This window comes from Oryza glaberrima, chromosome 12 (genome assembly GCF_000147395.1).
Source record: "Oryza glaberrima chromosome 12, OglaRS2, whole genome shotgun sequence".
NCBI lineage: Eukaryota > Viridiplantae > Streptophyta > Magnoliopsida > Poales > Poaceae > Oryza > Oryza glaberrima.
Window position 1 is genome coordinate 19,487,493 of NC_068337.1, and position 20,841 is coordinate 19,508,333.

At 42.1% G+C, this 20,841-nt stretch overlaps 1 protein-coding gene across 1 annotated transcript; it reads right to left on the reverse strand.

Annotated features, from left to right (window-relative positions):
- Positions 1-6,691: 6,691 nt before the first annotated feature.
- Positions 6,692-9,360, reverse strand: LOC127756850 (pollen-specific leucine-rich repeat extensin-like protein 3). The gene has a single exon (XM_052282238.1). The coding sequence runs from the start codon at positions 9,313-9,315 to the stop codon at positions 6,979-6,981; it is 2,337 nt and encodes a 778-aa protein (XP_052138198.1). The 5' UTR covers positions 9,316-9,360; the 3' UTR covers positions 6,692-6,978.
- Between the last annotated feature and the right edge of the window lie 11,481 nt (positions 9,361-20,841).

Sequence of the window (20,841 nt, forward strand, 5' to 3'; positions counted from 1 at the left end):
ATGATGGTTAATCATGATTGGTTAATTAATTAATTTGCCTACTAAAACCTGTTAATGGTGGGTTGTGAGCACATGGTTTTGATGGTCGTGCTCACGACAATTAAGGACCGGTTCACGAGTTTCGGTTGTGAAACATTAACCGTGCCAACCACAAGCCAGCGTGGGCAACGGCTTTACCTTTTGTATAGCATGGTTCATTGCGGGGCACCAGACTGAGAAGTGGCGGAGATAAGCCCACGGGGGTCGCTGGGGAGTCCATGCCTTGTTTATAAGGGGGTGATTATGATCCAGGAACGGTGCGCTGTGGTGGATTGTGTTGTGCGAGGGGTACTGTCACAGCTCCTTTCTGAGGTACCGTGGTGGTATCAAGGCGCATGGTGACATGTCGTGGGGCTGTGTCTTGTGGGTACAGTGGTACACCTCTGGCCAGAGTAAAGCTATTCGAATAGCCGTGCCCGCGGTTATGGGCGGGTTTAACAATGTCTTTCGTGATTAGTCTCATACCTCTCATCATAATAAAAGATACTATGACTGGTAATAATTTGATTAGCTCCTGGTTTGGAATGGAATATTCCTGGTTTGGAGATAGAACTGTGCAGCCGGGATTGGTTGTTCAGAATGGTTGGGCCTATGCAACAGGGTATGTTGTATAGCGTTGGATTAATATGGTTTAATTATTACTCAACTGTTTTACTAAATTCTGAAATGTTTATTAAATGCTGTTTATGCAAATGAAACCCTATTATGCCATCCTTTGTTATCTTGTGCACTTGCATATTTGCTGCGTGGCTTGCTGAGTATGTCATATACTCACCTTGCAATCATTCATCAGAGGAGGAGTTCTACAGTGATGCTGATGGTGTGGAGGATTAGGTGTAGCCCTGGTCAAGCTGCCTGTGGAGTGGAATCGTCTGCACCGTTTATCTTATTTTCCGCTGCTTAGATCTTTATTGATTGAGAGGAACTATCTACCTCTGTAATGACATTTTATTCGCTTATTAATTAGAGTAATAATTGTACTCTATTATCAATTTGTTATTGTGTGCCTCGGCTGATTCCTGGACGAGGGTTTGCGCACATGTAAGCGTTTGGAATTTTGGATAGAAATTCCGGGCGTGACAGCGCGTCCCGCCCCGAGCCGCGCGCCACCGCTGTCGCCATCCATCGCCGTCGACGTCCCATCACCGCGCGCCCGTCGCCGTCACGCCTCGCGCCGCGCGCCCGCCGCCTCGCGCCCCACGCGCTGCGCGCCGTCGCATCGCCATGGAGCCGGCCGCCCCTCCCCCGCGCCCTATAAACCCCCTCCCCAGTCGCCCTTCCATCCCACACCACCCCCTCTCCTTCCCCTCCTTTTTCCCCCTTCCCCTCCACCGGCGCCGCGCCGCCGCCTTCGTGCCGCCGCGCCGTGCGCCGTCGTCGCGTCGCCCTCGCGCCGCCGCACCGCCGCCATCGTGTCGCTGCGCCGTCGGCGCCGCCGTCATCGGTAAGCCGCCGCCTCCTCCCCTTGCTCGGTCGCCGTCGCCAGAGAGCCGAGAGAGAGAGAGGAGGGAGAAGAAGCCGGGAGGGAGAGAAGAGAGGAAACAGAGGAGAGAGAGAAAGAGGAATAGAGAAGGGAGGATATGACATGTGGGCCCCACTTGTCATTAGCTCATCCTATTTCCCTTTAGAAAATTAATTCGGTGGAAAATAAAGTAAAGGTTTGACCCCACGTGTCAGCAGCTGTTAGTGTTAAGAATAGATTTCGGATTAAAAATAAATCATTTATGAACAGTACCTTTTTGCAATTTCTCGGATTAATTCAAATTTGAATATTTAAACTAGCATAACTCTCTCATTTTAACTCGGATTTGAGTGAAACTTGAACCTAAATTTATCTAAATTCATAAGCTTTCCAATGGTATATAATTCACTATTTGATAAAATACATTTATTAAATAATTAATACTAAGATAATGCATAATAGTTAAAAATGTGCTAATAGATAAAATTGATATGGTACTATAAAGTAGATGTCAAATAATTGTCTTTAACACGCTTTTTCACTGTAAAACCTATGTAAACTAATTAGGAGCATTGTTTCAAATTAATTAAAGCATAGGAAATACTAGTGCCATTTATTAATATATGTCGATATATAATTATACTCCTGACGTCCAAATTGTATAAATAATGTTTAGCCTTGTACTTTGTGACTAAAAGTTGAACACACGTAGATGAGTCTTTAACTTGTTTATGAGAGATAATAACAGAGCTAGTGTGACTAAAATCACCTGCACGAAATTAATTAACAGCATTCCCTATACAGTAGTATATGTTTAGGTTGGAAATCGACCCTTAAGTTGTATAGACGGTAATTCACTCATAAATCCACTTAAAATCACATGTACTATATAGCCTATAGTAAATAGCAACTATTCAGTAAATAATTCAATATTAAGATATTGTGCATATACTGTACAACCCATTATAGCTATACGGTGTAGTATTAAATTGCTAGATTGCATGTATTAAAATTTAAGAGAATATATGATGAACATGTATGGTGGATAAATACTAATTATAGACCTTGACCTAATATAATCTAAGTTCAATTGTAAATTAGGATTATTGATTGTAAAATTAAGTGATGGGATAATCTGTAACTAAATATTATTAGCCTCACAAGTGTGACATATAGAGCATGGATAATTACTAACCTTTCATAATTTATTGTGACAAGTAAAATATCTTCATAATTAAAGTAAAGCCTTCATCAATAAAATAATAATACAAATGATTCACTATAATTATTTGATTGATCCTAAATCCATCCGACAACAGAACCTATAGTATATAACCGTCCTAATTAGATAGATGCATACATAGCCATAATCCTTCCATAGCCATTAGCTAGACTAAACCCCATATTAGCCAGATGTGTATCTCATTTATACTACGATGGCTAGCTCCCAATAAACCACCATGACAACAGAAAGATTAAGAAACTTTAGCCCTTAGCATGATTGGAATCACCTAGCAAGCAATAATAGTATGAGCAACCCTAGGTACGACCCTAACAAGTACATTTTGTTGTGCATATTTGATTGTTGTTTGAATATTGGTTTTTCTCGCGTATTATAGACTTTGTGTATCGGTTAGTCGTGAGGCAACGTCTGCAACTTCCAGGAGGTGAAGGTTGATCAAGATTATATCGAGAATAAGGACTATCCTAAGCAGGCAAGTCATCACTATTCCTTGAACATATTGATCCCAATTGCGAAATTATTTTGTTTATAAATAAAATTGCATGCAATGATGAACATCCTATTTGTGAATATGCCATACCTTGATTATTGTTTACCCTTATTCCCTTGTAACCATGATTACGTATGAGTCCCTAGTCAACTATGACAAATGCTTAGAAATGCTATTCTAGAATCATGCATACTCATATTTATCAAATGCTATATGCTTGGGCAATTACCTTTGGGAAGGTAATTGAGATGCGGCATGTGGAGACATGAGCGCCACATTGCCATGATGTTGATGACATAATTTGTGAAAGGAGAAATAAAATTAAACAACTGTTTTCGACTGGGGCGGACGGAGGATTTGGGTGGTGTCCGGAAAAGGCTAGTGCCATCCCCGGTCAATTAAGGACCGAGCCATGAAGTTAAGCATGAAATGACCCCCGTACAACCGCACTTCTCGTATGGGTATAGACCTAGCGGAGTAGATAGCTGAGCGGAGGCAGTATCCATGCATAGTGGTTTCTTGATGTGTGAGGCAGGGGTTCTACGGTGGGGCAGCCATTGGTAGGACCGCGAGGCGGGTGTCTACAGTGGTGTTGCCATCGGTAGGACTGCCATGAGAGAATTTAAACATAATTATAACTTAATGCATGTGTGAGTCTTTCCTTCCCGGGTGCGCCAGAACTCCTCTCACTGCTAGAAACCGTGTACGCCTAGAGTGCATGAGGATGTAAAGTTCATGGAGCGGGTACTGCCAATGCGAGGTTATCGAAAAGCTTTGCCGTGACACGTCTCATGTGTTGGGCAGTCACGGAGTGCGGGTAAAGTGTACATCCACTGCAGTGTGAGTAAACCAAATCTATTCGAATAGCCGTGCTCGCGGTTATTGAGCACCAGGACGTGTATTACACTTGGCTAGACTCTAAATTTTTAACTTGTGTGGGATGGGTTATTGCATGATGATTTTTATGCTGATGGAGCCACTTCCTGAGAGGAGGGAAGGTGGACGTCCTCAGAAAACCATGACGACTCAATGGCGGGAAGCTATCCTTGGGATCACAATGGATGGTGGACAGAACCGTCGCTGTTTAATGTGAATACTGGTACTAAAATTTGATCAGTCTATGCTAGGTCTTAGGCTTGTGAAAAGAATTACAAAACTTGCTTTGTGCAAAAGAACGATAGCCATCCTTTGAATACCCCTATCATATGCATTGTTGCTGTGGTGGCTTGCTGAATACGGTTGGTACTCACCCTTGCTATTTATATATCTTTTAGGAGAGTGTTGAAGAGAAGCCCTTGTCGGTACGCTTGCGTATCCAACAAGATGATCGGAGTGCGGTCTTGTTCTAGGTCTCGTTCCCTAGTGGACTGCCTGTGGCATGTTAACCGGGCCCTCATATTATTTTGTCTTCCGCTGTTGTTCTCTGATAGTTGTTGGCCCACCTGGCCCTAATGTAAGTATTTAACTCTTTTAGCCTGAATTCATTCGTGATATGTTGTGATTCAACTATGTATGTGTGTACCAACTACTGATCTAGGGATTGGTACGGATAAACACAGATGATTTCTGATTTCCAAAATCGGGGGTCCACACATCAGCTGGAGGCCCGACATAGGTAGATTAAAATATATATCGACTAACCGACCGATACATCTGATAACTGAAGCTTAGAATAATGATAACTCATTGGTTAGAACTCCGATGAACGTTGCGTAAAACCTATCGGCTTAGTAGAATTAAACTTATTAGCATCAATCTAATAGATTAGACATAAACGAGGCAGTATAAGATTGATGGATATACGAGATCAGACCAAGAGATCGAAGTGATGTAGCCTTAGCCAAAGCCGATATATCAAGGTAAACCGATGACCATAAAGACTAGTTAGAATATCGAGCGAAAATCGAGAAAGTTCTAACTAAGACAATACAATTGCCGGGTGATAGGACTTACCCCTTTGTCAGAGATCGAACTTAATCGATGCAACCCTGCTCAAGGGCAAGAACCAGTCGAAACTACGACTAGGGTCGCAATGTGCTGAAATATGATCGTATTGATCTATCAAGATTCATTATAAAGACCCAACATGTACATATCTATACGCTCGGGTTTGTACATGAGATACAATTTCATAACAACAAATAGAATACAGCTAATCCTACATATTTCAGATATATATTAGGAAAATATGAAACTGTCTTACTGTAGTCTTCATGATCACTCCTTGAATTTGACCTTATCTGTACAAATTTTCATCTATCGATTGATTTTTTTACTTAACCGAATAAAAACAGGTACCAAATTTTAGTGTTAACAATTTCTTTCAGAACTTACATAGAGTAAGGTAAGGAATTTTATAGGATTCAATAGTGTCAATTTCTTCGATTCATTAGAAAAAAAATCCTTTATGAACAATATCCTCTAAAATTTCTACTTTTTTCCTTCAAATAAAAAGGGCTCTACTGTGTGATGATATGGAGCTGGCACCGACAATATTCTCGGTTGGTTTTGCACTTGCTAGCCGACCCGGAGTGCTGCCAAGCAGCATACTCACGCGTTCATGTTTCGTTAAGCTTGTCTCCAAGCTCGCATCCTCACCGATCTGAAAGCGAACGATGTGTCATTCGTTTGTGACCGATTTTGCATCCCTCACCAAATTTTGCCACGATTGTGATTCTAACAATTTTGTATTTTGTTCCAGTTCATTTGGATAGCCCGTTTAGACTTAAACTTGTGGCAGCAACTCTTTTGTCTTGTAAAATAATGAATTAATTTTTCATCTTCTTATGGAAAAGCTATTTGGCGAAGGTCTATGGTCTGTATGGGTCTTATAAGCCCAAACTGATAGAGTTTTTTTTTATCAATTTATTGTTCTAAAAATTTGTGCAAACTTATAGGCCCAAAATTTGTGTAAACTTTCAACTCCAAATTTTATAAGTTCAACTTATAGTTTGAAACATTCAACTCAAAATTTAAAACTTTGAACTTAGTCATAACTAAAACTCCCCTAAATATTTGAAACATTCAAATCAACTTTCAAAACTTTTAACTTCAATTTTAAAACTTTCAACTGAAAGTTTGAAACTTTAAACTAAAAATTTAAAACTTTCAACTTAAATTTTCAAACTCTTATATCAAAATTGAAAAGTTTAAACTCAAAATTTCAAAAGATTCTAGCATTTTTTTTTGAAACTTTGAACTCAGGTTTGAAACCTTCAATTTAACTATTGTAACTTTCAACTCCTAATTTAAAACTTTCAACTAAAAAATTATGGAGCTAATTAAATATAAGTCTTAGCGGCAGGGAGGCACGCTTGCGCGGGGAGATGAGGAGGTGTGCGGTCCTTGCCTTCCACATGTAGCTACCTGCTACAATAGTGCTTCCCTCTCTTATGGGCCTTTTGGGCCCAAACTAATTGGTTTATCAGGGAATAAAAAATGGTTCGAATTCTATCGATCGGTAAAAATGACCCAAAAATGCCGCTTTCATGTCTTCAGCAGAATTTTGGAATGATGTTACAATTACATCGTGTTAACCACATTTCCTCTTTGTACACATTGCACACACTCCTCTTCTCCAGGGTACACATATATACATGCATTTATACTTGTAAATGCATTTTGTACTCTTTCTTTCATGGGAGTACGTGAGATTGTGAGAAAAAAGAGGAAGGCATTGCTGATGATCACTGCTGCTGCACCTTGTCGTTGTCATGGATGTGCCGCCGGCGTTGTCACGATAACTTAATATCCTTCAAATTGGGGCGGCGGCGGTGATGCATAGGAGTGACTTAAGATCGGCGGTAGAATGATTAGCTCCTCAGGGGCTGGAGGAGGCAACGATGGTGCCGGTGGCAGAGGCGATGGGACGACTGGTGGCGGTGGGGATAAGACGGGTGGTGGTGGGGAATGTACTGGTGGAGGCGGTGAGATCATTGGAGAAGGAGGTGGGGGTGAATGTACTGGTGGAGGTGGAGAACTTACAGGTGCCGGTGGGGGAGGAGACTTTACAGGAGGAGGCGGTGAGCTTACTGGTGCAGGTGGTGGTGGGGATTCCATAGGTGGAGGTGGAGAACTGACCGGCGCAGGAGGTGGAGGAGATTTTACTGGTGGTGGTGGAGAGCTCACTGGTGCCGGGGGCGGTGGGAATTTTACTGGTGGCGGTGGAGAGCTCACCGGCGCGGGTGGTGGTGGGGATTTTATCAGTGGGGGTGGAGAGCTCACCGGTGCGAGCGGTGGTGGGGATTTTAATGGTGGAGGAGGAGAGTGGACTGGTGCTGGGGTTGGAGGAGGTTTTACTGGTGGAGGTGGAGAGTGGAATGGTGCTGGGGGTGGGGGAGGTTTTACCGGTGGCGGTGGAGAGTGGACTGGTGCAGGTGGTGGAGGGGATTTTACCGGTGGCGGTGGAGAGCTCACAGGTGCTGGGGGTGGAGGGGATCTTACTGGTGGAGGAGGTGAGTAGACTGGTGCGGGGGGTGGAGGGGATTTTACTGGTGGCGGTGGAGAGTGGATTGGTGCGGGGGGTGGAGGGGATTTTACCGGTGGCGGTGGAGAGCTCACGGGTGCTGGCGGTGGAGGGGATTTGACTGGTGGGGGTGAAGAGCTCACCGGTGCAGGCGGTGGTGGGGATTTTAACGGTGGGGGAGGGGAGCTCACCGGTGCTGGCGGTGGAGAGCTCACTGGTGCCGGTGGTGGTGGGGATTTCACTGGTGGAGGAGGATAGCTCACTGGTACCGGTGGCGGCGGGAATTTGACCGGTGGAGGTGAGCTCTTAGGAGGCTCTATGTATGGTGATGGTGACGGTGTCTCCTCCTTTGGGCTGATCAACGGCGGAGGCGCCAGAGTGGGCGGCGTGGGTGTAATCTTCTTCGGAGCCGGCTTCGACGACGACGGCAGCGCCGAGCAGGTGTTCGTCCGGCAGTCGATGGGGCGCTTGAGCAGGGGCGCGCACTCGAGCGACGTCTTCTGCTCCGGTCGCCCGCCGCCGAGGCAGTTGCCCTTGTCGTCGAGCTCGACCATGGCGGTCTCCGCCGGGACGCACGCCGGCGGCTCCACGCTGAAGTAGTTGTACGCGAAGCTGAAGTTGGCGAGCGACGGGAGCTTGCAGACGGGCTCCGGCACGGCGCCGGCGAGCAGGTTCCTCGACACGTCGAGCTGCTCGAGCTTGCCCATCTTGGCGAGCTCCTCCGGCAGCAAGCCGACGAGCATGTTCCCGCCGAAGTCCACCACCTCGGCGTCGGCGAGCTCGCCGATCTCCGGCGGGATGCACCCGTCAAGGCGGTTGTTGAGGAGCAGGAGCTCGTTGAGCGTCCCCTTCATCCGCCCGACGCTGCGCGGGATGCAGCCGACGAAGTGGTTGTTGGCGAGCACCACCACCGTCGCCGTCGAGCCGCCGATGCTGTCCGGGATGCGTCCGACGAAGCGGTTGCTGTTGAGGAAGATGGCGTCGAGGCCCTTGTCGAACAGCTGCGGCGGCAGCTCGCCCTCGAAGTCGTTGAACCTGATGTCGAGGTACTTGAGCACGGCCATGTCGAGCACCACCTCCGGGAACCCGCCGACGAGGCGGTTGTTGCTGACGTCGAGCTCGTGCAGCAGCGCCAGCCGCGAGAAGCTCTTGGGGATGACGCCGCAGAAGCGGTTGGAGTTGACGTGGAACAGCGCGAGGTCGGTCATGAGGCCGAGCTCGGCGGGGAGGTACCCGGCGATGTCGCCGCCGTTGAGGTCGACGCCGGCGACGACGGTGACGGCCGGGTCGTCGAGCGCCGCCGCGCACGTGATGCCGAAGTAGGAGCAGACATCGGCGCCGACCCAGCCGCCGGTGAAGTTCTTGGGGTCGGAGTAGATCGCCTGCCGGAGCGCCTGCAGGCCGACGTAGGCGCGGCGGAGGCGGTCGTTGGCGAAGGTGACGTCGACGTGGATGTCGAACTCGAAGTCGTCGGGGAGCTCGCCGTTGCCGCCGCCCTCCTTGAGGGACAGCAGCTGCCGCCCCGCGATGTACGACGCCTCGGCGTCGGAGAGCGCCGTGGCGGTGACCACGGTCACCGCGAGCAGGGCGACGGCGGCGGCGGCGGCGGCTTCCATGGCTGGAGGTGGGGGAGGAGAGGGCCGGGGGGTGGGGGAGGAGGCACGAGGTGGGCCACCACCGGCGACGGTGCCTGCCTGCCTATATGGAGGGTGGTGAGAGAGGGGAGATATAGGGCAGCGGCGGTGGCCATGGCCGTGCGGCGGCGCGCGTGTTCCGGTGGTTTGGCGCGCTATTTTTGGCGGGAATCGAGTTGGAGAAGATGCATGGGACCCACGTTTTGGACATGGTTGAGAGAAATGCAGTTTTCTGTTTAGGTTTATTGATATTTCGGTTTTTGCTAAAAAAAACTGGCGATGGATTTTTGTTGGAGAAAGTTTCGATTTTCTGGCCGTCAAGATGCGCTTTTTGTTTAGTTACATGCAATGGAACTACGGCATAATTATACTGTAGTTGTATTAGAAAGTTTTTCACTCATAAAGCTTGAGGAAGTTTTTTAGAATTTTTTTTTGTTTGTTTGAGGTGTCATTAACTCATGATGATTGAAGGAATGAGTCATGAGATGGTAATTTTGGGCTTAGTAGTTTTTTTTTAGTGAATTTATTTTCCAATTTTGGAGAGGACGAAGAAGGTTGTGTATTGGTATTGTATTGTTGTTTAAGCATGAATGCTTGGATGAATGCTGTATTTGCCAAGTTAGTTAAATTTCACATAATCTAATCCATTTTGCAAATGCATCATTGAGAAAACTTTGAAATGCTAATTAATAAAAGGCAGATGGACAGCACATAGAGCTAGGTAGAGCATTATGATTTTCCATCCACCGGTTTCAAATCCTATAGAAAACAGTACAACTAACACTGTATAAATTTAGATGACGCCTCCTCGTGCTCTCTCGAACACAACACAACACATGTTCTCAAATCTATCGTCTTTGACAACTTATGATGTAGAAGTGATAGAAACTAGGAATAGAAAAACAAGCCTTCTCGACCACCCTGCCTTTATTAAGATAATAATGCTTACAAGGTAGTCTCTCCGTTCCATATTATAAGAAGTTAGCCTCTTTCTCCCATACCTAGATTCACTAATATCCATATCAATTTGGACACATATATGAATCATAATACGTAGATCCATGCATGAATCTATTCAAAATCCAAAACGTCTTATAATATGAAACAAAGAAAATACCAAGTTTGATCTCAAGGGTTGTTGTTATGTTTTTCCATCCTGAATCTGTGCGATGTCACAATCTTATAGGTAGGGATTAAAATTTCAGTTCGAAATTTCCAAAATTTCGGAAATTTTAGTAATAACTACCTTGCCCAAACTTTTCGGATTTTCCCAAGTATTATTTGTGAATTTGATCAAATTTATTCAAATTTAGTCAAAATTTGAAATAACTTTGTTCAAAAAGGTTCAAAAAAACTGAAATTTGTGAATTTTCAGTGACCACCAAAATCATCGAAATTTTGACCTAAACCGAAAGTTTTAGTGGTGCTGCTCAAACATGTTCATCATCAATCAGAATCCAGTTACCATGTATGTGGCTTGAAATCTCCTAAATTTTACCTGAATGGCCTAAATTTTTCGAGCATACAGCTGCAGTGTAAGTTACATTTCGTTGGTGGTTTGGGCCAAAACACCAATTAGTAATGGAAGTCCCATTTTGATTATACAATACCATGTCTAAATCACCATGTTCTTCAGAATTGGTGTTTCTTATTGCCAAACTTGTTTGTTCTAGTGCAAATCCACAACACTTCAGAGTCTGTAACTGGCTTAATTTGGAGGTAAATCGAAGCAGTTTTCAAGGCACCTCCGTATTGCTGTTTTCACCTTTATTGAGGTGTCATTAGCTCATGAATGAATGAATTATGATATGCCAAATTTGGGCTTAATATTTTTATGAGTGATTTTTTTTACAATTTTTTTTTGGAGAGGAAGAATGTTTTGAATTGGTGTTATTTTTGCATAGGTGCATGCTGTATTTGTCAGGTTATTAGTTAAGTATCACACAATCTAATCCATTTGCAAATTCATCACCGAGGAAACTGTGAACAATCAATAATAGGCTTATGGGAAGTACATAGAGCTAGGTAGAACATTATGATTTCCCATCCACCAGGTTCAAATCCTAAAGAAAAAAAAAGTTGCAACACTTGTGGAGTATAAAGATGGTGCATCCTCATGATCTGTCAAACTCAACACAATGGATATTCTCAAATTCATCACCATCGATGATGCATGGTATAGGCTTGGTAGGCATCAAGAATACCAAAGCTTAGTCTACTCTACCAATGTGCCTTTATTTTCATAGGAATATGACAACTTAGTCTCACCATGCGATTGTTTACAAGGGACATGGTTTAATCCTAAAAGCCGCTGAGTTATTTTTCTATCCTGAAGCCATGTAGGTCACTCCCTTACAGGAAGAATATGCCATTTAGGACAGAAAGTTTCAAATATGTTCGCATAACCTTCTCCCTTACAGGAAGAATATGCCATTTAGGACAGAAAGTTTCAAAGATGTTTGCACAACCTTCTGATGATTAACTAGATTCAATACTAAGGTGAAAAGCCTCTTGACAAGATGGCTATGTTGAGGATAAGTAGCAGTTTAGCTCCTTTTGAAAAATGTGGATGTTATGTCAGGCTCTTCCCTTCTTTACAGAAAAAGGTACCTTTGGAGTATACAGTGATTGCACTTTCGATTTCGGTGATAATTTTGCTAGGTCCAAAATTTACAAAATTTTGTGATTTTTGGCACTTTTTGAACCAAAATTATTCGAAATTTTAACAAATTTTGACTGAATTTTTATAAATTTTGACCAAATTCAATAAAAATTTAAGAAAATCCAAAAAATTCTGTCGAGCTAATAACTTGCCGGGAGAAGGGTCCAAAATTTTGAACCAAAATTGCAATCACTGGAGCGTACTGATTATGAATTAAGTGCTAACAGTACTAGTAACTGAGATCCTAATTAAGTTTCACAAACAAAACCATTTGCAAGCTCATAATCGAGAAAATTAAATACTAGCTTCAAAAAACTAAGATGTATAATACATATATTACTAGGTACTAGCATTAAATTCCATGACGTGCAAAAGTATATGCATAAGCTGTAGTCTACTTCCTCCGTTTTATAATGTAAGACTTTCTAACATTACCTAAATTTATCTAGATGTTAATAAATCTAGACATATGTATGTGTTTAGATTCATTAACATCTACATATATATGGACAATGCTAAAAAGTCTTACATTGTGAAACGGAGAAAGTATATCTCTTCACGGCCAGTATATAACAACGGAAATCAGCGGGATGATAACGTTATACAAGAGTACTATAAAGGTGAAGGCTGAACTGCGTTTTCTGGCCGTTGCATGGGTCCCCCACGTTTTGGCCATGGCTCATGGCCGAGAGGCATGCAGCTCTCTGTTCAGGTTTTTTCATTTGGAGGTGTCATTAACTAGTGATGATTGAAGGAATGAATCATGAGATGTTAATTTTGGGCTTCCTAGTACTCCCTTCATCCCATAATATAAGGGATTTTGGAGGGAAGTGATACTTCCTAGGACTGGAAGTAGTTGTTTGAGTGATTTTATTTTTCAATTCTGGAGAGTAGGAGGAAGTTTGTGAATTGGTGTTGTTTTGCATGGATGCTGAATGCATGCTGTACTTGCCATTAAGATCCATGCTATATTAAATCACATGATGTAATCCATTTTGAAAATGCATGCATCATTAAGAAAACGATGAAAGACTAATTAATAAACGGTAGATTGGATATTACATAGAGCTAGGTAAAGCATTATGATTTCCCATCTACCGGGTTCAAATCCTAGAAAAAAAAGTACAACAATTGTGCAATATAAAGATGATGCCTCCTCATGTTCTCTCAAAAGCAACACATCAAATGTTCTCAAATTTATGGTCTGTTGTCTCAAAGGCAACACAACAAATATTCTCAAATTTATCATCCTTGACAATTTAAGATGTAGGAGTGATAGGCACCACGAATACATAAGCCAAGCCTAGTCGACCACCCTGCTTTTACTTGGATAATAATGTTTAGAAGGTACCAGGTTTGATCCCAAGGGCTGCTGTGCTGTTTTTCCATCCGGAAGCTGTGCGATGTCAGAACCATATAGGCAGAGATCCGTGAATTAGGATGTGAAGTTAAAGTGGTTCTGCTCAAAGATTTTTAACATCAACCAGAATACAGTTACCATGTATGCACCTCGAAATGTCCTAGAATTTTACCTAAACGGCCTAAAATTTTACGAGACTTACAGGTGCAATGTGAGTTACATGCATATTGGTTGTTTGAACCAAGACACCAAACGATAACATCCCAATTTTGATTGTACAATAATACTATGTCTAAATCATCATGTGTACTTCAGAATTGGGGTCTCTTACTAAACTTGTTTGTTCTAGTGCAAATCCACAATATCTTCAGAGTCCACTACTCACTAGTTAATGTCCGTTACAGATGAGTATAATCTAAAAATAAATAAATTTTATTTTTTGGCTAGCCCTCACTCATGTGCACCCACGCATTAACTATAGCCTAAGTCACTCATGTACACCCACGCGGGAAGTTCAAACTTCCCGGGATGGGTGCATGTACACCCACGCGGGAAGTTCAAACTTCCCGGTCGGTCACCCATCCCGAAATTGCTCCAAACCAAGCACGCTTAACGAGATTGGCTTCCGGAAAAGTAGTTATAACATGTTGGTATGAGTATTCTATTAATCCTATTAAGTCCTAGACCAGGATGTCAAATTGGGGTTATAAAATGATTTCAAATGGAAAAGTCACCAAAACCAAAGTTGTAGAACTCATCGAGGTGCAAAATTTTTATTTTGGTCATTTCTCCATATGACTCTATTTAAACAATTTGAAATTTGAAATTCAAAGTTTGAAAGTTCAAATAGAATTTTAGATCAGTGAACGACTTCAACTGAAAAAGTCATCAACAACAAAGTTGTATAACTCATCAAAATCTATAACTTTTATTTTGGTCATTTTACTATATAACATTTTTTGAACCGTTTGAATTTGAATTTGAAAATATGACAACTTCAAACAACATTTTCAAATACTAAATGATATCAACTGAAAAAGTCATCAACAACAAAGTTAAATAACTCGTCAAGATCTAAAACTTTTATTTTGATCATTTCTTCATACGACAAAGTGATAGTAACATTGTTCACAAAATTGACATATCTCTTATCTGGTTTTATAAACTATAACACATATATGTAAATTTTGTGAATAATATTACTAACATTTCGTCGGATGAAGAAATAACAAAATAAAAGTTTTAGATCTTAATGAGTTATTCAACTTTGTTGTTGATGACTTTTTCAATTGAAATCATTTAGTATTTGAAAATGTTGTTTGAAGTTGTCATATTTCTAAATTCAAATTCAAGTTGTTCAATAAAATGTTATATTGAAAAATGACCAAACTAAAAGTTGTAAATCTTGATAAGTTATACAACTTTGTTGTTGACATTTTTTCCATTTGAAATCATTTACTACCCGTAAAATTAATTTGACTCATAAAATGAATTATTATACTGCACTTAATTATTTTGCTATAGTCAACTTACAAATATAAACATTTCATATGAAAAATAGAAAAATAGTCATCGATGACGGGCTTTAGTTAATGCCCGATAGAGATTAAGTATATAGCCCGTCACTGATGAGTCATCTGTGACGGGCCTAGTTGTTATCTCAAACGGGCCTCAATTTGGTGCGCGTCACGGATAATTGTCATCTGTGACGGGCCACAACTTGAGGCCCATTTGAGATATGGAATGTTATCTCAATCGGGCCTAAAGTTGGTGCCCGTCACAGATGATGGTCATCTGTGACGGGCCACAACTTTAGGCCCGTTTGAGATATGGAGTGTTATCTCAATCGGGCCTAAACTACGGCCCGTCACTGATAGGTGTCATCCGTGATGGGCTTAAGTTTTATGCCCATCTAACACGTCTGTACGACCATATCTCAATCGGGCACTTTTCGGCCCGATTGAGATGACTTCCTTGTGACGGCCCGCTATTTCTAAGCATATTAGAGCCCGACACAGATAGAAGGATTTGTACTAGTGACTACACAAACAATTTTTGTGTACGATACCCCATGATTTTTATAAACGGACCATAATTAGCCGCATCTAGAAAATCGAGTGCATTTTAACATACGGCTCCTCAAGACGCCATGTGGAAAAATTGATTTTTTCCCATATGAGCCTCTTAAGAGGTCTGCATGCAAAAATAAGCTCATATGGGCATCTTAATCGATTTTTCCATACGGACGTCTTAAGGAGCCATATGCAAAAAAAAAAAAAATTGAAAATTTGAAACTAGTTTATCTCACTCATATGAACTCCAATTTAGATGATTCTTTTCCTAAATATTTCTAAAATCATGCTCTATCATGTTATTATGTTCTTACTGCTACTATTTTGTCCATTTTTTCATGTGACTTTGTTTTATCAATTAAAAATTTGAATTTCAAAACTTCAAATAATATTTTGAAGCAGTAATTAATTTCAGCTGAAAAAGTTATGAACATAAAAGTTGTATAACTCATCAAGACATACAACTTTTATTTTTATAATTTCTTCATCCGACAAAGTGATAGTAATATTGTTTACGAAATTTACATATCTATTACCTATCTCTATTAAATTTTATAGAACTATATGAGACATATATAAATTTTATGAACAATGTTACTATCACTTTGTCAAATGAAGAAATGATCAAAATAAAAGTTCTAGATCTTGATGAGTCATACAAGTTTGTTGTTGTTGTTGACTTTTTCAGTTGAAATCATTTAGTATTTGAAAATATTGTCTGAAGTTGTCATATTTTGAAATTCAAATTCAAACTGTTGAAACAAACTCATATAGAAAAATGACCAAAACAAAAGTTGTAGATCTTGATGCATTATACAACTTTGTTGTTGACAATTTTTCCATTTGAAATCATTTATTACCCAAAAAAATATTTGAATTTCTTATATTTTAAAATTCGAATTTTATATAGTTCAATCAAACTCGGATGGAGAAATAACCAAAATAAAATTGGTATATCTCAATGAGTTTTACAACTTTGTTTTTGTCAACCTTTTCACATGAGTTTATTTAGTATTATAAAATTTGATTCGAAATTATGTTTTGCTTAGAAGTCTAATTTGCCTCCTCTCCCTCTTCCCCACTTCTAAATTTTCACCAACCTTATCTTATCCTCTGAAAGTGCATCTTGGCCCCTAATGATTTTGGTGATTAATTACAATGCGATTAGAGAGGACTAACATTTTTATTTAAGCAAATGTGAAGGTTGTTATGTCCTCAATGAGTTAGCGTAATGCATATCCCGCCGAATACGTTGATGTGATGTGATGCGGCAAATGAGCAAATGGCATTTTGTACGTTTTCGTTTTTCTTGAGTTAATAGGAAAGCCGCACTATTAAGAGGGATGATGCATTTACATACGAGGAGTGATCAAAGTGCTCAAAATCTTTTTTTAAAAAAGTGTTTCTCCTCAGTTTGGTGTGTTCTGGATTTTTTCGGAGTTTTCCGAAACTCATTTTCGGACTTTCCGAAAACACACACAACCAGTTTTTCGCTTTTGGCAATTTTCGGATATGTCCGAAAGTGATTTTCGGACTTTCCGAAAAAGACTGCGAAGGCAAAAGTGGTTCCGTATATTTTCGGACTTGTCCGAAACTAATTTTCGGATTTTCCGAAATTCTTCAGTAGAGTCATTTTTGCTTCTGTATATTTTCGGACTTGTCCGAAAGTTATTTTCGGACTTTTCCGAAAACATCCAGAACGATGTTGTTGGTACTGGAAATTTTCGGACTTGTCCGAAAAGTTTTCGGAATGTCCGAAAAATCCTTCGTTGACTTTGCTGTTGGTGCTGGGCTGGAATTTTCGGACATGTCCGAAAATCTTTCGGAATATCCGAAAATCTCAATTATTGTGCATAACGGGCAGAATCTGGGCTGTGGCTATAAATAGCCCCCTCCCCTCACTTGTGAGGGCTGCTGGTTCCATTCCAATCATTTGTGCCCTTGGCTTGCTCTCTCTCTCTAGCACTTTTGAGCCTTGCTTTCTTGTTTCCCCTCTCACCCGTGTTCGATTTGGATTTGGTGTGAGTGTGAGAGTTGTGGATTCAAGTTTGTGTGAGTGCTTGTTGTTGACTTCGTGAAGATTTGTGAGCACTTGCATCATCTCCGGGAGTTCTTTGTTTCATTTGTTACTCTTGGAGGTTGAGGACTCCTAGGCGGCTAGGTGTCGCTCCCGAGCCACCGATCTACTTGTGGTTGGCCGGGAGAAGTTTGTGAAGGTCGGATCTCACCTCCGAAAGGGAAGAGATACCCTTAGTGGAAGGAGGAGTGCTTAGTGCAACCTCTTGAGGAAAGGGTTAGCTAAGACCCGACTCTTAGTGAGCTCCTCAACGGAGAGTAGAATCCCCTCAAGGATTCGAACTTCGGGAACAATCTCGTGAGCTTCATCTTTGATGACTTTACTTCCTCCCTCTCCACTAGCTTTGCTTGTTTGAGCCGCTATAGGTCTAGTTGCTGTTTGTGCTAGCATATTCTTGTTGTAGGCAACTAGATCTAGGATTTACTTTGCTGTTTGTGCTGACTCCGAAAATTTTCGGATATATCCGAAAATTTCGGAAATATCCGATAATTACTGCTTCCGCTTTTAGTTGATTTTTGAATTAGCCTATTCACCCCCCCTCTAGGCCTAATTGACACTTTCAATTGGTATCAGAGCCTAATCTCCTAATTAGGCTTAACCGCTTGGAGAGATCATGTCGGGCCAAGCGGGGGATGGGAACGATGGTGATAAGGGAGCTAAGATCCCTTATGACTATCCCTCTACATCTACATCTTATGTGAGTACCTATAACGGCAAAGCTCCGTACTTCAATGGTACGGACTACGCCACTTGGAAGCATAAGATGAAGATGCATTTGAAATCTATTAACCCATCTATTTGGAGAATAGTCGAAAGAGGCTATGTTTTGCAGAATCCCGAAGATCCCACCAAGGAGGACGACGAGAACGAGCACAAGAACGCTCAAGCCGCTAATGCAATACTTAGCGCCTTAAGTGGAAGTGAGTTCAACCGTGTGGATGGCATTGAGAGTGCCAAAGTGATTTGGGACACGCTTCGGAACTTGCATGAAGGCACGGATAGTGTTCGTGAGTCCAAGGTGGAGATCCTCAAGGGGCAATTTGAGAGATTTGTGATGTTAGATGGTGAGAGCCCAAGCGACATGTACGACCGGTTGAGCAAGATCGTCAATGAGATCAAGGGACTTGGCTCCAAGGACATGACCGATGAGGTTGTGGTCAAGAAGATGGTTCGAGCAATCACTCCAAGCAACTCTACCTTGGTGACCATCATTCGTGAGCGTCCGGACTACAAGACTCTCACACCTCATGATTTGCTCGGACGTATTCTTGCCCATGACATGCTCGTGCAAGAGTCCAAGGATGTCATCCAATATATCAATCAAAGTTCAACCACAAGCATCAAGAAGGAAGACTTGGCGTTGAAGGCGAAGGAAGAAGAAGAAGAGATCCGCAAGAGCAAGAGCAAGGCAGAGATCGATGATGAAGAGATGGCTCTCTTCGTCAAGAAGTTCGGCAAGTTCATGAGGCGAAGCGGCTTCTTCAAGGGAGGTTCTTCCAAGCACTACTCCAATAAGTCAAGTGGAAGACATTCTGCAAGAGTGTGCTACGTGTGCAAAGAGCCCGGGCAATTCATTGCGGATTGCCCCCATCTCAAGGATGGTTCCCACATCAAGGAAGATAAGAAGAAGGGTGAGAAGAAGGATGAGAAGAAGAAGCACAAGCATAGCAAGCGGGAACACTATGGTCAAGCTCACCTTGGGATGATCTTCGGCTCCGACTCCGAGTCAAGCTCAAGTGATGAAGAAGGAGTCGCCACGTTTGCCGTCAAGCCTTCATCACCACCGAGACTCTTCGACTACTCAAATGATGAGGATGCTCCCATTTGCCTCATGGCAAAGGAGCCTAAGGTACCTTCTCCTCTCAAGTCATTTAATGTTGATTTTGTTAGTGACGAGGAGGATGAGGTTGAGAATGAGGTTATGGATGACGAGTTGCTTAAATCTATAACCAAGGAATCCATACTACACTTGAGTGAGTTGCTTGGGAGAATTGAGGATCAATATGCAACACTTGAGAGGCAAGAGGAATTGCTCATTCGTGAGAAAGAGCGATCTCATGAACTCAAGTGTGAACTTGCTAAGGAGAGAGACAAAAATGAGGCTTTGGTACGGCTTTACAAGCAAACCAAAGAGTCTCATGCTAATCTTGAGGTGGCAAACGCTCAACTTCAAGAGAGAGTGGATGGATTGGATAAAGCTTACCTCTCTCTTGAAGAGAAGTTTGAAACCTTAAAGAATAGTGTCTCTCTCCCTAGCAAGGCATCATGCTCCAAAATTGCTCCAAGCAATGAACCTTGTGCAAGATGCAAAGATATTGATATTGAAGCTTGTGCTACTAATTCTATTTCCTTGTGTACTTTGCAAAAGCAAAATGAGAAGCTTATGGGACTCCTTCACAATGGCCTACTTAAGTGCCATATGGGTAGTAAGGCCCTAAAAGAGTACCTAGGCTATCAAAGGGACAACTTCAACCATGAGGGTCTTGGGTATGTTCCTCCACCAAAAGGAAAGGTGGACAAGAGTGTGATGATTAGGAGGCCCCAAGGTCTTAGCAACTTTGTTAAGGCCAAAAGTATCCTTCCTAATGATTGTGTCTCACATTGTTCTTTTGATGCATCTTATGTTCTTAGGAAGAGTACTAGTGGTCGTGTTGTTGCTAAGTATGTAGGTCCAAGGGGCAAGAATATTTCTATCAAGAGAGTACTTTGGGTGCCTAAGGCACTTGTTACTAACATGAGAGGACCCAAGCAAGTATGGGTACCTAAAATTAGAAATTGATCTCTTGTAGGAATATGTCTCCGGTGGAAGAAGTTGGGTGATTGATAGTGGATGCACAAATCACATGACCGGAGAAGAATCAATGTTTTCAACTCTTGATCCAAATGGCACTTCACAAGATAACATAGTCTTCGGGGACGATGGAAAGGGAAAGGTTATGGGATTGGGTAAGATTGCAATCTCTAATGATCTTTCCATTGCCAACGTTCTCTTGGTAAAATCTCTAAACTACAATCTTTTGTCCGTTTCTCAATTATGTTCTATGGGTTACAATTGTCTTTTTACCGATGTTGATGTGACGGTCTATAGAAGGAATGATTCCTCCGTGGTCTTTAAGGGTGTTCTCAAGGGAAAGCTTTACCTTGTGGATTTTTCCTCAAGTAAAGCCAAACATGAGACATGCTTAGTGGCTAAGTTCAACACGGGGTGGCTTTGGCATCGGAGGCTAGCCCATGTTGGTATGAGGAATCTTCACAAGCTTCTAAAGCACGATCACATCCTTGGACTAACAAATGTTCAATTTGAGAAAAATAGGGTGTGTAGCGCATGTCAAGCCGG

Coding starts and splice junctions, on each gene's coding strand:
- LOC127756850 (XM_052282238.1), bottom strand. CDS start 9,315: ATGGAAGCCGCCGCCGCCGCCGCCGTCGCCCTGCTCGCGGTGACCGTG.